General features: G+C 40.0%; 1 protein-coding gene across 1 annotated transcript in view; it reads left to right on the forward strand.

Moving 5' to 3' along the window:
• Positions 1-18,213, forward strand: part of RASGRF2 (Ras protein specific guanine nucleotide releasing factor 2) — a 1,933,635-nt gene that overhangs the window by 724,954 nt on the left and 1,190,468 nt on the right. The window contains exon 7 of the mRNA XM_044064238.1: positions 8,640-8,833. Within this exon, the coding sequence (XP_043920173.1) occupies positions 8,640-8,833 (194 nt within the window). The remainder of the gene's footprint in view (positions 1-8,639; positions 8,834-18,213) is intronic.

Consider the following 18,213-nt stretch of genomic DNA (forward strand, 5'->3'; position numbering starts at 1 on the left):
AGAAAATTAATCTGTTCCAAGTTTCCATTTTCCCTACTAATATTGAACAATCCTAATATTTTAATAGGGGTTTCTATAACGTCAACACTTGATTGCTGTCTTTTAAGATTCTGTTTTTTTTTTCCAGTAGCTGATTTCTGTGCAGGAACTTTGTCAGCATCTGAGATGTGTGAGATTTACTTCCTCCCGAAAGACTGTATTGATAAGGGCAACATTATCTGAATGACTTTAAAGGATCTGAATGATTTACCTACTCATTTGCAGTTCGCTAGTGAAAAGTTTGCTCTTTTCTTATGACTGAAAGAGAGTATTATCTCTCAAACTGCTTCCACATATAACTTGATATTGGATTTAAACAATACCCATCAAAACCATTTATTCCCAAGCATACCACGTCTGTAACTTCTTCCTGTTTAAGTACTTTCTGCTGGGAGTCCTATTGACTAGCCTTCTGCTTTAACTGTACAGAGGAAAGCATAGGGCTCCATACATATACCATTTATGCTTTTAGTGAGTTCATCACTATGGATAGCTCCCTCTTAAATCTATATACAGACATCCTTCATTATTTTAATGCTTAGAATATTATGATAAGGATCCATACCATTGACTTCTTTAACTTAATAACTGGAGTTTTCTGGCAAGACTCAATAGCATGTTTTTATAACACACAGGTTCATCTGTCTGTTCCAGTCAAAGCCAGATTTTAGTTCCTTCTGAAGTTTCTACACCTGTCCCTGTATGAGGATTATGTATTTTTAAAAGTATGTCAGGTTGCTGTTAATCCCCCTCACATTTTTACTAGTGATATATTCATGACTGTGTCCTTGTAATAGTGCATCAGATTTCTGCTGCCCCCCTCCCCATTTTTATTAGTGGTATGTTGAGACACAGATTGTGTTACCTCCCCACATAATTTCCACAGTGCTTTGATAGCTATATTTGCCATGTGTTTAATTAGGTAACAAAATTGTAGGATGTAGTACTTTACCCAACGTAGTCTGAGTTTCTACATGTGTTACAGGATACTCCTTCCTGCCTCATGAGTACATGTTACTTCCACCTTACTTTTGTCAAGTATTTTATGCTTACAGACATAGGTTTCCTTTAGAAGTATGGCAATGTCCCCAGAAGTTAGTAGCCAGTTTACCACATAGCAGTAGCACAGAGAAAATGTGCTGATTCTGCTATTGTAACAGTTACTTTAGCATATTCTGCTGGTGCATTTTCTGTATCAGTATTTTGGTTAAAGCAGCAACAGCAGAACTCCGGTCTGCTAATTTTTGAAGTAGACTTGTCCAATTTTATTTCGAACACACAGATAAAACATAAACGCCTTCACCATACATCAAATTGCGTTTTCGTCATGAGAATGACTTCATCAGATGACCAGCATACCCTAAAGCTTTCAATTTATATTTAATCAAAATCCCAATAAAAAATCACTTTTATAATAATTAATTAAATTAATTTATATAAATATATATATATAATATATATATATATATATATATATTAAATATAAATATTGTTAATAAATGTAAAATGTATGTATAAAATACATAAACATAACATAATTAAATTAAATCATTTCAAAAAATTAAAATTAAAAATTAAAACATTAAAAACCATTAATTTAACCAAACCAATAGTTCCACTCCTAGTGTATCTCTTATCTCCTATCCATAAACATAAACCAAACATCTATATTAAACATTTTAATTACTCATTTTTATTGCAGGTACTATGGAAATATAATCATAATAGACAGCAGCAATCAATCAGATGCCTTAGGTCAGCTGGTGCCCTAGGCAAAAGGGCTCCACAGTGCCCCCACACCACCCAGGTGCCCCCAACCTGGTCTACCCCTGCTACAGCAGCGCCCTAGGCGGCCGCCTAGTTGGCCTATGCCTAAGGCCGGCCATGATTCAGACCTGGTGTTTTGTCAGCTTCTAAAGTGATCTGCCACCACAGTTCCCTAAATTCAATTCAATCTGTTCTACAACTAAGAATTTGTACTTGTATGTATATATAATATATATATATATATATATATATATATATATTTATATAAAGAATATTTAATTAATTAATTAAAAGTGAATTTTTATTGGTGGAAAATGATTAATTTAAGTATAAATTGAAAGCTTTAGGGTATGCTGGTCATCTGATGAAGTCATTCTCATGAAGACGCATAACTGATGTATCGAAGGCGTTTATGTTTTATCTGTGTGTTGAAATAAAATTGGACAAGCCTGCTATTGTAACAGTTTTCTGCTGGTGCATTTTCTGTATCAGTATTTTGGTTAAAAGTCAGTTTTTATAGGTACAGCATTTACATTTTCATAATCAGTATGCTGGTTAATGACCACATTTTTGTTAGATGCAGCATTTGTGTTATTACTTGATTACTTTTTAGAAAATATGCCCTTTCCCCCACATCTGAAACAGACGATTTTGTGCGTGTTTACAGATATCTGCACACTTTTAGTTACTGGCTTAGACTGATCAGTTTGAAGCAGTGCTTCATTAGTTATCGATAATTCAATTAAAACAACTGATTGATCAGCTCTTAGGGTCACTCTGAAAAACCCATTTGTGTAAATTACTTGGCTGTCCGGTTCAACTCTCAGCTAGAGTCCTTTCTCTGTGGAGGGCATCGAATGGGGCATACCTTCGTTGAAGGTGTGCCACTGTGGTGACCCTAACGGGAAAAAAAAAAAGACACACACACACACACACACACACACACACACACACACACACACACACACTTGGCAGTATCCTTTTGAACTTATTGACTTAAAACATCTTCATTTTATTTCATTTTACTTTTACTGTCCAATTCTAGTTCTAGCTTTAAGTTTAAAATGTGCTTTAAAACAGATGTTTGAGCTTTTACCATTTTACTTTAAATGTCCATTTTATAAAACTTCATTGCTTGATTTGCAGAAGATACACTATATCTAGCTAGCATTTCTATTCTTAGTTTCTGATAGTCCATATAATCAGCATTGTTCATGTCCTTACAAGCATTAAGTGCTTCTCCTGTGAGGTACAGCAGTAACATTTTAGCCTGGTTATACTGGGCCCAGTTTTCCTTGGTGGCAGACATTTTGTGAGTAATAAGGTATGATTCAGAATTGCCATCTTTACTCATTTTTAGTGGCAGGATAGGCTTTAGGTGCAGTAGCTGTCAAACTCATTTGAACCTGAAGACTAACTAGATGTGTATCTGAATCTAGCCTCTCTCATTTCCTGCAGAACCATCAATATTGACATATATTTATATTGCTTTGCACTAGAGTCTTCATGAATTTCTCCCTGTTTTGCAAGGTTCAACACTATATACTGTTTTGTCTCCCTTTTCAGGTGGGCAACCACAGCACCATTTCTCTGTTTCAAGGTGGAGAAATGAACACAACAAAAAATATTTTGTAGGCTGCAATGTAGGGGTGGAAAACAATGTTGTGTAATATGTACTGACCAAACTGTCCCAACATTTTCCCTAGTGAAGCAAGTGACACTCACTGGACACAGTCTCATTAGTTCAGGTGCAGTTTATCTACAGTGAAAAGTCTAAAATAAAGTTCAGTACACTTTTTTGCTTGCATTCTAATTCTAGATATATCTGAAGAGTTTTAAAGTCTCTTAAAGAAATATTTTAAAATTAGAAATTCTCAGATATGTGTGCCCTGGTGAGGCTGCCTTGCACAACCAGAATTAGGTTCATAGTGCTTCTTTACAATTAGGCCTGTTGAACTCCATGAGTAAATCTTCAGGGAGGCTTGTGGTATTCAACAGGTAAATCCACAGATAGGCTTCAGGTACTCAACAGGTAAATCCACAGATAGGCTTCTGGTACTCGACAGGTAAATCCACAGATAGGTTTCTGGTACTCCAGAACATTTTCTTATTGTGGCTCCTCCAGACATCTCTACTCCCATTTTTTTAAGTATTCCTCTCTAACAGAGGCAGACACCTCTGCTATTTGGGATTATGGTTGTTGGTATGAATAGCACTTCAGCAGGTGATTCATAGTAAACTCTGCTACTGCTTACCTATTAATGTAATATATAGGCTATATGCACCACCATTAAGTTCACACCATATTATGTGATATATATATATATATATATATATATATATATATATATATATATATATATATATATATATATATATATATATATATATATATATATATATATATATATATATATATATATATATATATATAAATATATATATACATACAGCACCTCAGACCAACATTCGTAGCATTTTTAACTGGGCACAACCCCTCAATAGAACCACTTTTCAAATTTTGTAGTGAGTAGGATGCTAGTAATTCAACCAAAAACATCTGCTAAAGCAAATTTTCAGCCTGAAATTCAGTCTTGCTCATCTGGACACTGCATCCCAGGAATATACTTGCTCGTGTTCTTAATTTTGTTATGTTAGTCAGTGTCTTCAGGTTTTAGATCTTAAATCTCTGATACAAGAACAATAACTTCTGTTATGCTGGGAGCCTTTCACTGTTTCCATTATTGTTACTGATCTCTTAGCTGCAGTCATCAGCGGATCTGTACGTTTTAGTCTGTATCCCAGCAACAGAACAGCTTAGGAAGAGTGTAAATCTGATGGTATTTAATTTCCAATAAAATCTTTGGAGGCAGTCATACTATATCAAAGCAGGTTTTATTCATCTGATAGCAGCATGAATCCTAACATGGCAGACTAATGCCTAGCTTAAATATAAGTATAAAGTACAGAATCAGCAGTTGCTCAGCTTAGGTGGTTCTTTTGTAATATTTCCCAGTTACAATTTACATGTTTATTTTATATATTTATTTATTTATATTTAATTACCAGGATAGTTTGATTGGGCCATGCAAGATCCATTTTTACTGGAGACTCGGGAAGAAAAGCCCCACAAAACTGCACATTGCTCAGATAGAAAGGGAAACGTGTAGACAATACAAAAACATATAATATAGTACATGACATAGCACGATTGTTTTTGGGAGAACGAATAGTTACAAGGAAGTGCATGATACATAGTGTATTAAGAAAAGGAGGGATGTGCTGGGTACTAATGAGACTGGAAAATATGAGAGTTAAGAAGAGACAGGAGAGCAAGGAGGCATTATTAAAGAGAAGGTTGTTAGAGTTGTTTACAGAGAGGGATTAATGCAAGTAGGAAGTTAACAGTTTAGAGTCGGAAAGCAGAGTAACAGTTGACTTTTCTAGGAAGATAAAAGGCAGACAGCATGATTAGAATGGAAATAATGGAGTTAAAGGAAATACAAGTTGGATGCAATATATGAATAGTTGTGGAAGACAGCAAGAGACATAATGGTGAATTTGCCCGCTAATCTGGAACAAATCCAGTGCCAAGAACTAACTAGGTTATCCTTTAGTTTGATTTTGAAGCAGCTAAAGGAAGATGCTAGCCTAATAGCAGGAGTATGGAGGAAGTTTCACATCTGGGATACATAGGTAGAATATTGGGATTCACTAAAGTTATTGTATGATTTTTTTGATATGAAGTAGCAGTACATGCAGCTATATGAGATATTTTTAAACAAATTTCAAAACCAAACACACAGATGCAGAACTAAACACATATTTCACACAGTTCTAATTTAAATAATAATGTAACAGTGGTATTACTTTACGGCTTGGAAAATCTGAGAAATTGTGATACTATGTGGAAGGTACCAAAGACATTAGGTAAATAAATCAGCTCACTGGTTTCTTCATGAAAAACAAGCAGGAAAAGTTTACCAGTCACTAAACAGACACTTTCAAAGAGAGTGACCTAAACGTTTGACTTCTCTTATAATAAATACATGACACTTCAGGTACATTTAGGCCATATATGCTGAGGTGATTGTGAACAATGTTATTTGCACTGATGCTGAAGCTATAACAAACCTACTGGCCAATAAATTTAGCTCTAACTTTACCCCTCTTTCCCCTCTTGTCCGTCCCTCAAGAGACACCAGAAACTGACTTACCTCTCCCCCAACAATACTATTCAACCTGAGCCTCCATACGGGTTTTGTACCAAGCAAATGGGGAACAGTTACAGTCATTGCCTTGCATAAGGGAGGACCTTCCACACACCCAGGCAATTATAGACCCATGACTCAGACAGCATCATATGCAAAGCCATGGAAAGACTTATCATGGAACTAATTAATAAGGATATAGGAACCTCCAAATAATGGACCTGTCTCAGTTTGGATTTATCAAAGTCAGGCTATGCTTACTCAACCTGGTGCAATTTTTTTGAAAACATTACCAAAGTATTGGATGAAAATAAAATGGTACACATGTCAACCTGGCCAAAGCTTTTGACACAATCCCCCACTCAGGCATATTAGAAAAGCTAAATGCAATGTGAATAAACCCCTATGTCACTCGTTGGATTACCAGCTGTCTCACAGATAGGATGCAGGATATCAAAATAGGGGACATTACCTCCACAAAAAAAACAGATCACAAGTGGAGTCTCCCAGGGTTCTGGGCTGGGACTTCTCCAGTTTGGCATCTACTTCTCTGAAGTGAAAGCCAATACCAAAGGGTTTGTTTGCAGATGATCACAAACCAGAAGCAGTCATTGAATTTCCAAATTACTTAGCCATACTGCAGGAAGTTTTGTCCCAAATAAATAACCAGTACCAAAGTCAAATACTGAAAATAAATGCCAGAAAATACATTATTGTATCCTCTGGGAAGTCATCTACCCCTGGGAACTACCAAATTAGACAATATGCCCCTAACAGTAGACCCACTTGTTTGGGATTTGTGAACTTGTATGGACAGTGACCTAACTTTCGACCATTATGTATCCACTGTCAAAGAAAGGCCTTCTGTATTGCACAGTTTATAAAGAAATGGATTATGTCTAAATTTAGGGATGTCATCACCCTCCCTTTACTCAGCTCTCATTAGGCCAATCACTGAGTATAATGCCCCTTTGACATGTATCTGTCCAGACACATGCAACAAATGGACATCAACAGAGATACCTTACTAAAAGTATACAAGGCCTAAACAATATGTCCTACATGGACTGACTCAAAGCCCTGTCACTAAACTCTGTATCCTACAGACTGCTAAGAGCTGACATGCAATGCAACCTTGATCCAATACTGATGGATGTACTGCACATCAGGAAGTCAAATGGCTTCAGGAGCACTTGGTCTAGGGATCTAAACCTCTTCTGCAGTATCAACAGAATGGTTTCATAGAGGATACTGCTGCTCTGGAACAGACTCCCTATCCACATAAAACAAAACTCATTCTGTCCATGTTTAAGTCCTATGTGTATCTATGCATAGGAAACAGAACATTTCCCCAGGATTGCCCCCTGTACTAATGGACAGGGGCAGCTCCTAAATGCTTTATCCTATACATGGTTCCCCTCAAATTATCTATGGTATGAGCCCAGTTATTCTCAATAGAGGTAATATATAATTATCGATCATGGGATGGGTAAGACAAATCTCACACCAAATGGGATAGGTTAATTTGAGCACCAAAAGGGAAATTGGCTAGGGTAGAAATGGACAGCAGAGGCAGCTAACCTAGTACTTACCTATGAACCTATATTGTACAAGGGCAGCTAGCCCAGTACTTACCTATGAACCTATATTGTACAAATGCAGCTGCCACTTCTCCTGAAAGTTAACAACATTTCTGTCTGTCATATATGTGAAGTTGCCACCTGGATTTCAAGATATACATTCATAAAATATTATAAGCTAGGTCCTCAGCCTTGCATTCATAGTACTACTATCTATTTCTCAAATCAAGTAGTGGGCTGGATCTAGCAGAGAAATCTTACAAGGGTTTCTGTTTTTATAACCTGTCTTCTACTCACTGCACAAGAAAATTAGCACTGAATATACAGCTGCAAGAGTCCTGCTTTAAGTAAGGTAATGCAGTTGTATAAGGTGCTCACTTGAATGGTAACTCCTCTAGAAAAATATTTTTGCAGCAGTATAAATACTTTTCTACCACTCGAGTATGTATAAACCAACATAAATACTAGCATGAGAAATACATTACCCACAGCAAGAGAGAGAGACAGCTAAACATTTTAAAATTCAGGCTTTATGCCATCTGATGTTGGTGACTGTAGCCCCCCGCATAATGATAGAGTAAGAGTCTCTCGATGTAGCGCGAAGGTAAACACTTCACTCATATGTGTTTTGCATGTCTGCCTAATCTGACAAAAAATAAGTACTAAAACGATGGTAGTATTACTAGAAATGTGTGTGCCAGAACTCAGTAATGTTGCTAATATTTTATTCAATTGTTTATTGGCTATTTCTTGGCCAAGTAAGTGGGAAGGTCTATTTACTCTTTTCAATTAGGTTTTTGGTAAAATACACCTTTAAAAAGACAAAAATGTTACTTGCTCATTTAGTTCCTTTGTCACAGAAGTAAATGGATTGACTCATTTCAGAAAAGGATGACACAGAAAACTTCCCTTCTGATGTCCAAACTAGTTACACCTAGTATAAATAATGAGTTTATTTTAGTGATACTGTTATGGCTATGAATGTATAATTAAAATGAATGTATGTAATGGTAAGGCTGCCATGTCTGTCTTTTCATTTTAGCGGATTTATTTGATATCCTCTTACCAATGCTGAACATATATCAGGAGTTTGTTCGAAATCATCAGTACAGTCTGCAAGTGCTGGCCAACTGCAAGCAAAACCGAGACTTTGACAAGCTTCTTAAACAGTACGAATTAAACCCAGCATGTGAGGGACGTATGCTGGAAACTTTTTTAACATATCCAATGTTTCAGGTGAGAGACTATACTCTTGTCTTCCATTACTGGAAAAAAAAATGAATCCATGTTTCAGGAAAATATGAGGAAGTGTTCATTATACATTATTGAAAGATATGAATAAAGATAATAGGTTGGTCTAACTGTTTGAAAACCATCCCTGTGGATTCCATCTATCATGGCAGATTGTGTGAGCTGCCAATATTGTGTGAGCTGCCAATACTCTAAAATCACTGCATTCACCTTGTTAAGTTGCATTCACCTTATTTGATTATTATTTGAGGGGGTGACTATATAGAATTTTTCAGAGGAAAATATTTGTGTTTAGTGTGTGTAATTTTAATCTTTCATACAGGTTTACTTTCATTGCCACTTTTCACAATATTGGTATTCAAAAAACTGACACATGCAAGATACTCTGGCTGGATGACTACCATTATAAGAAAATTCAAGAGTGTTTCTAGCTGAAGGTTTTCTTTCAGTAAATAATTAATGCTGTGTTATAAGTAACATTCATTTATAAATCCTCATTTTAAAAATGGAATATGGATTATGTAATCCTTATTTTTTGAAGTGTGGTTCTCCCAGTCTGTAATGACTAATTATGAATAACTAATTAATCTGACACATTACTTTCCACCTTTGGTCTGTTATAACCCCTTCAGCATGATTTTTGTTTTTACTTTTGACATTTTACCTGTTATAACCTCTTCAGCATGCTTTTTTTCTTGGTATACCTTGTTAAGAATAAGGCATAGCAATGTTCTGTAAATACAAGATTCCTTTGTTAGGAATGTTGTTAATATGATCAATATGATCAGAAGAGGGCAGCAGAAATCTACAAGGTTATGGAACTAGATTCATGCTAACAGAGCAAGGACATGTTGAAAAATGAATAGGTAAAAATATAGACAAATAAGTAAATATATGAATGTATATCTTAAATCATTTAGCTGTCTGTAGTAGGAGCAGCTGTTAAAATTGTTGAAAGAAGCAGAGGTGCAGATATCCTATAGATGAAGACAGACACTGTCAATTCATGTCCTTCGGTCAAGCAAGTTATGGAAACTAATATGAAAGTGGGTGCATTCTTCTGTGCATTTAATGTAAGAAGCAAAGAAGTAAAGTGTGCACACTTAAAAATGTCTGTGTCTGTCACTAGCTTTCATAAAGGATGACAATGCCTTAAACTAGAAGGATTTGTCAGTGCTGATGTTCTTCGTGTTTCAGAGTTGCAGTCATCACATTTGGGTTATCTGCATGTAGGTAGCCATCAGTTGGCCCGAATACCAGAGACTTAGTATTTCTGCGTCAGATGCTGCCACTTCTTCCATGATGTCAGGTCATCGGGGGTATAAAAACAGGCAGTCGATGCCATTACATCAGTCTTTCTTGCCAAGGAGGAGCCCAAAGCAGAAGCAGTTTACAAGTTCCGGTCGGCCGCTCCCTGAATTTTTGTTTTTGAGTTGAATAATCCTGAAGTCTTCTAAAGCTAAGTACCTCATTGGGATCCTTTTTTCTTGCTCTAACCGATGTCAGAAAAAGTTAACATTTGTCTTGCCTGTGGAAAGAAAATACCTCACAGAGATTTTCATTCTTACTGCGTCACCTGTTTAGGCCCAGACCACGACGTCCCTTGTTGTCGGTTTTGTGCCTTGTTTAACACCTGAACCATTCATCGTCGGACTATCCTTGTCGCTAAATTCTTTCGCTGTAAACCTCCTTAGTCTGAAATGGCTTCGGCAAGCCAGCCGACTACCAATCTTCTGAAAAAACGTAAGGATAAAGACAGAGACAGACTGCATAGGTCCAAAACTTCCGACAATGCTTCCGTTAAGCTAGTCACCAGTCTGCTGGTACTCAGTGAGGCGCCTTTGCAGCCCCTGATGCCTGCTTCTATGGATTCGCAGGCCTCTGCTGAGACCCATTCAGAGTCCGGTATGCCGCTAGATGCTTCTTCAACTATGCAACCTCCGGATATCTCTACCTTGGATGGGTCCAGAGCCGCTGTGCAGGCACCAGCTTCTGAGGGAGTTTTTCATCCTACCAATGTTCGACTTCATTTTCAGCCAAAACTACAGAGTTTCTTAGGCCCAGAGTACTACACCTAGAAAACTGATGGCCAAAGCGCATGCTCAGGCACCCATGCCACAAAAACAAATGCTTAGAATGCCTGAAGACCTCATTATGCTGATTAGGGGAAGCCAGCCTTCCCCCTGCTAAGAGACAAAGAAGTGAGTCCCCTTCAGGTTCTACAGACCAGGAGTCAGATGACTCTGACCTTTCTGACCTTTCTGATTATGAAGACATGCCCTTATCTGCCTATGAGGATTCAGATGCTGAGGAATCCATTCCCTCTGCCTTCCCTCCAGAGGATTTTTCTTTTGGTGAAACCTTGCATACTTTAAGAGAGCATTTCCACTGGGAATGCCAAGACTATCCTCAGTCCAAAAAGAGATTCAGAGAATTTTTAGAGTTGCCTCAGCACAGGCCTTTAGCTATACCTCCTGTCCTGGATGTTGTGGATGATGTTTTCATGGAATCCAGTCTTACCCCAGACACTTTACCTCCTGCTCCTAGGAAACCAGACAGGTACCACAGAGTACCTGATTCTCACAAGTTTCTTTTCAAGAATCCTATTGCTGACCCAGAGATCATTTCCCAGGGACCTAAAGGTATTAAGGCTACTACAGCCAAAAATCCTACCCCTTTGGACAGGGATTCCAGAGCTTTGGACAGATGGGGTAAGAATAAATATACACCTCTGCAACACTTGCTATCAGGGCATTACATTGACAGTTTCACATGCTGAAATTCCAGCAACATATTATGAAACTTTTTAAACAAAAAGTAGTAACATTTCCAGATTGTGCAGAAAATAAAGAACTGCAGGAACTTATGCATTCTGCAAATCAAGTAAGTAAACATACTTTGCAGTGTGGCTTTGATGCACTAGAAGCATCTTGCAAGGCAGCAGTCACTGGCTCTGTACTGAGAAGACATGCTTGGCTGAAGGAGCAGACCTTGCCAGATCATGTCAAATCTAAATTACTAGATGCTCCTTTGAATAAGGACTGTTTGTTTGGCACCAAAGCAGAAGAAGTTCTTAAAAAGATGGAAGAAAAGGCTAAATCTATGCAAACTGTTAAATAATTCCTACAAGTGCAACCCCCTAGATTCAGTAGGCATTGCCCTTCAAAACACTGGTCCTTTCCAGCCCCCTGCAGGCCTTCCCAAACAAGACCCAGGGGAAACAGATCACCCAGACTACAGTCTCAGGGTATGCGGAGATCGAAGCAATGGAGTTCCCCCACCCCTAAAGCAAGGAATGGTAAGCCACCTCCTTATGGAAAAAGCACCCAATGACTTCTCAACTCTACTTCTCAGCCCTTGTGCCCCTAGGAGGAAAACTTGCCCTTCATGCAAAAAACTGGATGTCCATCACTCAGGACAGATGGGTCCTAAATATTGTATCCCAGTGGTACAAATTTTATTTCCATTCACTGCTAACCCCAAGCAGGTTTACAGACCTTCCTCCAAATCAGTGGGCAGAGGCTCAAAAACAAGTACTTCCCTGCTCAATATCAGAGCTATTCAGCCTGTTTCAGTAGAACAGAGGGGTCAAGGATTCTACTCCAGACTATTCCTGGTACCCAGGAAAGAGGGCTCTTGGCACCCAATCCTAGATCTTTCAGATCTCAACACTTTCATGGCGGTACCAAAATTCAAGATGCTTACCCTGCAATAGCTTCTCCCTATGTTAGCCAAGGATGCCTGGTTAGTCACCCTAGACTTAAAAGAAGCCTATCTGCACACCCCCATAAGGGAATCATGCAGGAAGTATCTACATTTCAGAGCAGGGTCTATGCATTATCAGTTCTCTGCACTTCCCTTTGGCTTATCTACTGGGCCCAGGGTATTCACAAAATGCCTGGCTCCAGCCATTCCATACTGCAGGCAGAGAAATATCCAAATTTACCCGTACTTGGACTACTGTTTGATTCAGACGGACACTCAGGAATTGCTGCTTCAGCACCTGGAATTTGTAAAAAGCCTACTCACTTCATTGGGGTACACCATCAACAAAAATAAATCACAACCGGTAACCAGTCAAAAGATTGTATTCCTGGGAGCAAGCTTGGACACAACTTCCCAGATGGACAGACAAAGCAATTCCTGTGGAAATAGTAGGAAGAAAGTGTTGCAGCAACCTCCAAAGTAGATAAAAAGGTGATTTATTGCAATAATCCTAAACAGTAGTTTATTGTAATAAATCAACTTTTAATCTACTTTGGGGGTTGCTGCGACACTTTTTCCCTACTATTTCCACAGGAATTGTTTTGTCTGTTCATTGGTTGAAGTTTGGCAAGTTCCTACCTGGTTTTTTGACCTTCCCAGATGACATTCCTCACTTCAGAAAAACAGGTCTATCTGACAGACTACTTCAAACTCCTGCCCACCAGAACCCAGCTATCTGCAAGAAAAATACTGTAAGCCCTAGGGTTCATGGCCTCATGTATTCTGCTAATTTCATATGCAAGACTGCATATGAGGAAACTTCAGTGGTACTTAAAAAGTCTTTGGTGCCAACAGTCTCAGGACCTGGAAACAGTCATTCCTATTATACCTTTTCTAAGAACAGAGTTCCTTTGGTGGGCAGAAGCATGCAATCACAACAAGAGACTGACTTTTACTTAACCACAAGCTGCCCAGACCCTCACCACAGATGCATCAGACTATGTATGGGGGGCTCACATCGCTGGCAATTGTATTCAGGGCCATTAGAACCCAAGTCAAATTGTCCAGCACATCAACCAAAAAGAGATGCTAGCTGTACAGAATGCCCTGACAGCTTTCAGACACCTACTCTCTCCAGGACAACTGCTGATAAAAACAGACAACACCACAGTTATATGGTACATCAACAAGCAGGGGGGAACCCATTCTTACCCACTCTGCAGGTTAGCCATGGCCCTGTGGAACATGGCCTTGGATAACCAAGTCCATCTACAAGCTCATTTCCTACCAGGCAAACAAAACTAACTGGCAGACGGCTTAAGCAGAAATCTCATAGACCTACATGAGTGGAAATTGGAGCCCAGCACCTTCAACCTTCTGATCCAGAAATGGGGGACCCCAGAGGTGGATCTCTTTGCCTCCCCCAACAACCACCAATTAAGCAAATTCTGCACCAGGCACCCTCACAGCAGAGCCTGGAAGGTGGATGCCCTATCCTTTCAATGGGAAACCCTCTCAATCTATGCCTTTCCACCTCTGCCCCTTCTCTCAAGAGTATTACTCAAGATAAAACAAGACAGGCCAAGGACAATTCTAATTGCCCCAGACTGGCCACTCCAGCACTGGTACCCACTCCTGCACAGCCTGACAATGGTGCCACCCTGGCACCTACACCACACCCCAACCCTGCTTTCTCAGCAGAAGGGACAGAGTTTGCATCCACAATTGCAAACCCTAAATCTGGCAGCCTGGCTTATTCCTTAAATACTCCACCAGCAAATCTAAGCAAACAGGTGCTGGATGTCATCCTCAAAGCCAGAAGGCCCAGTACTAGGAAATCATATGCTGAAAAGTGGAAAAGGTATTGCTCTTGGTCTCAGTCTAAAGGAAAGGACACAGCACTGTCCTCCTTACCTCTAATCCTGGATTACCTAGCAGAACTACTGCACAGCGGCCTATCCTTCTCCTCCATTAAGATCCATGCCTCTGCCATTTCAGCTCACTACGATACTGAGCCACCTCTATTCTTTCACCCTCTCATCAAACAGTTCCTGAGAGGGGCAAACAAATTAAGGCCACCAAGGAGAGTGCCCACCCCTGCTTGGGACCTTAACTTTGTACTGGAAAAGCTCACTCTTCCACCTTTTGAACTTGCTGCTTCAGCAGAGTTAAAATTCCTCTCTTGGAAAACAGCCTTGCTTCTAGCCATCAATTCAGCTAGAAGAGTGTCTGAGTTACAAGCACTGATGACTGTGGAACCCTTCATTATTTTCCATGCTGACAGGGTTTCACTTAGGACTAACCTTTCCGTTATGCCTAAAGTGGTGTCCAGTGTGGCTCTCAACCAATCCATCCATTTGCCAATCTTCTTCCCTAATCCTCAAAATAAAGGGGAAAGGATCCTGCACTCTTTGGATGTGCACAGACAGCTCAGGTTCTATCTTGATAGGACTAAGCCTTTCAGAAAATCTAACCAGCTGCTTGTCAGCCTTGCAACAGGGGCAGAGGGCAAGGCCATTTCAAAACAAACCATTTCCAAATGGATTGCACACTACATCCATTTCTGCTACAAGCACCATGGAAAACCAACCCCTCAGGGGGTCAGAACACTTTCCACTAGGGCTACATCTACCTCTACAGCATTTCTCAGGGGAGTCCCTACCAGGGACATACTGGAAACTGCTACCTGGAGTTCTGTACACACCTTTACCAAGCATTACCACCTGCCTATCTTTTCCAAATCCAGGGCAGGATTTGCTACAGCAGTCTTACAAGGCCTACTAGCTAGTCCAAACATGTCTTGACTGCCTCCACCTTTCCTCAGCTTTGGGAATTAACCCAAGTGTGATGACTGCAACAGTGAAACACGAAGAACATAGTACAGTTGTGTACACACCATAAATGTAGATGCTCAAGTGTATTCACTGTTGCAGTCCTGGTTTCACTCCCTCCAGCCCCCTTGTTTTCTCTATTTATTTATCTCTCATCTCTATGGCTACTCCTACTGGTACTGGTATTTACTTTTTACTGGTGGTGCTTGCACACTGTAGCCTTGCTTCCTATTTGGGGGCTCCTGACACTTGGGGCAAGAAAAACTGATGTAATGGCATTGGCTGCCTGTTTTTATACCCTGACAACCTGACTTCATGGAAGAAGCAGCAGCATCTGATGCAGAAATACTAAGTCTCTGGTATTCGGGCTGACTGAGAGCTACCTGCAGGCAGATAACCCAAGTGTGATGACTGCAACAGTGAATACACTCGAGCATCTACATTTATGGTAAGTGTACACAGCTGTACTTTTGTTGACCTGCAGTAGAAACAGATTGTAGAAGAAACAGGAAGGTCATAGATAAAAAGCTAAGTAGCTAGAATTATGAACTATGGGATAGCATAAATAGCACAAGTCTAGTACGATGTAACAAATGTAAAAAAAAAAAAGTCATGACATCTCAAAGCCATTAGTATTTGTATTAGATAACATTACAAACTAGCAAACCTGGCACTTGAGCTGTACTAGCCTTCTAAGGGAAGTGAAACATATTACAAAAGCAGTAGGCCGCATTCAGGAGAAATCGCAGTCTGATAAAACACCTAGGCTCAATCCCATAATTAAGCAATCAGTTAATGTCACTACTCCAGCTTAGCTCTTGCTTCATTCCAGAAGGATGTAACACTGCTGTACTACAACATAGCAAGCCTCTATCTCAAGATATATTTTTACATCTTTTTTATCCTGTCAGTTTTTCCTGTACAAGAATGATGCCACAATATGAAGACAAGATGATCAATTTCAACAATTGGCTTAAGTGTTGGTGTCATTCAAAGGGGATCCAATGCCTGTCAGCCTGGGATGACATGCTCGACAAGCCACGATGCTTCGCTAGGGACGGCTTGCACCTGTCACCCCTGGGCTTTCGGATATTGGCAAAGGCTCTTGCTACCCCCATAGTGCCTTTTTTAGGCAAGGCTCAAAAGACAAACCCACCTCCATAGGTATCACAAGGGATAAGAAACTAAGAGTAATGCTACTCAACGCCAGAAGTCTAAACCTCAAGATGCATGCACTCAAACTCTCCTTAGCATGGAGAACATCGATATCTGTGCAGTAACAGAAACCTGGTTCAAGGCTCGAGAGCACCCCAGCACTACCAGGTTATACCTCATACCATGCTTTTCGCCCCAAAACTTGGACCGAACCACAAAAGGATTGGGGAGTATCAATATTCGTCAAAGATACCCACACCTCCAGGTTGGTGGCACAGCACGAAGCATCAGAGACTATCCATGTGCAACTAACTGTGGGTAAAACTGCCTTCCAGTTTATAGCCTGCTACAGACCACCCTCCCAAACACAGGAACCCCACTTGGCCTTCCTGAGAATACTGGAAAATATGAAGGTCTCTCCAAACACCATTATATTGGGCGACTTCAACTACCCAAACATAGACTGGGAGCATTACTCTAGCTCCAACACCCTAGCCCAAAGGTTCCTAGAATTTATAAACTCAAATGCTATGGAACAACTTGTTACCACTCCCACAAGAGGGGAAAACATACTGGACCTGATCATCTCCAACATGGGGACACTATGCTCCAGACCAGAAGTGTATCCCTCACTGGTAAGATCAGACCATAAACTAATCTCACTGGATATTCACATCCCGACCCCACCCCCTGCCCAGAAAACCACAGTGAAAAACTTCTCTAAAGCAAATTTCACATGCCTCAAAACCGAGGTGAAATCCTTCAAAGCCCCAGGGCCTGTGGAAAATATGGCCCAGACCGCAGAATCCTTTATAAACACATTCTATGAACACCTTCAGGAATGCATGGATCATGCAATCCCAAATAAAACCAAGACCCAATCCTCCAAAGGCAGATGTCCTGTCTGGTGGACCCCAGCCATAAACAAACTATACAATAGAAGGAGGAAGCTACTACATGATAGAGCAAAATCCCAAAAAGGGAAGGCATCTCTGATCAGTATTAGCGAAAAACTACAGGCACTCATAAAATCGTCTAAGGCCAGCTTCGAGAGAAAAATTGCACAGGACACTAAGGATAATCACAATGCTTTCTTTAGTTATGTTAGGAACCTGGGTGGGAATTCCCAGATATGCTCAGAATTACTCCAAAATGACAAAAATACACCGAGCCCACAGACATTGCCAACATCCTAGCTGACAGGTTCAGTGCAAACTTCTCCCTCTCCCCACCAAAAGGGCAAATATCTATCCCAACAGAGTGCTGCCCCTGACATCTCAGATGCTCAGGTAAGAGCCGCCTCTCCAAAGCAAAACACAGCATCAATGGGACCAGATGGTGTCCCGGCTGCGCCCTACATGAACTCCAAGAAGAGCTAAACCCAAACATAAAACTACTGTTCAATCTTAGCCTTACTACAGGATATGTACCCAAAGAGTGGCGTACATCAACAGTGGTCCCTCTCCACAAAGGTGGTGCCTCAACGGATCCTGGAAACTATCGCCCCATAAGCCTGACTAGCTTGGTCTGCAAAGCTATGGAAAGGATCATCATGGACCTCATAAATAAAGATATTGGGGACCTACAGACACTGGATCCTACCCAGTTTGGTTTTGTTAAGGGCAGATCCTGCCTCTTAAACCTGGTCAATTTCTTTGAAACAGTCACCAAGGC

Source organism: Protopterus annectens, chromosome 2.part2 (assembly GCF_019279795.1).
Source record: "Protopterus annectens isolate FY-2018-M chromosome 2.part2, PAN1.0, whole genome shotgun sequence".
Lineage (NCBI taxonomy): Eukaryota > Metazoa > Chordata > Ceratodontiformes > Protopteridae > Protopterus > Protopterus annectens.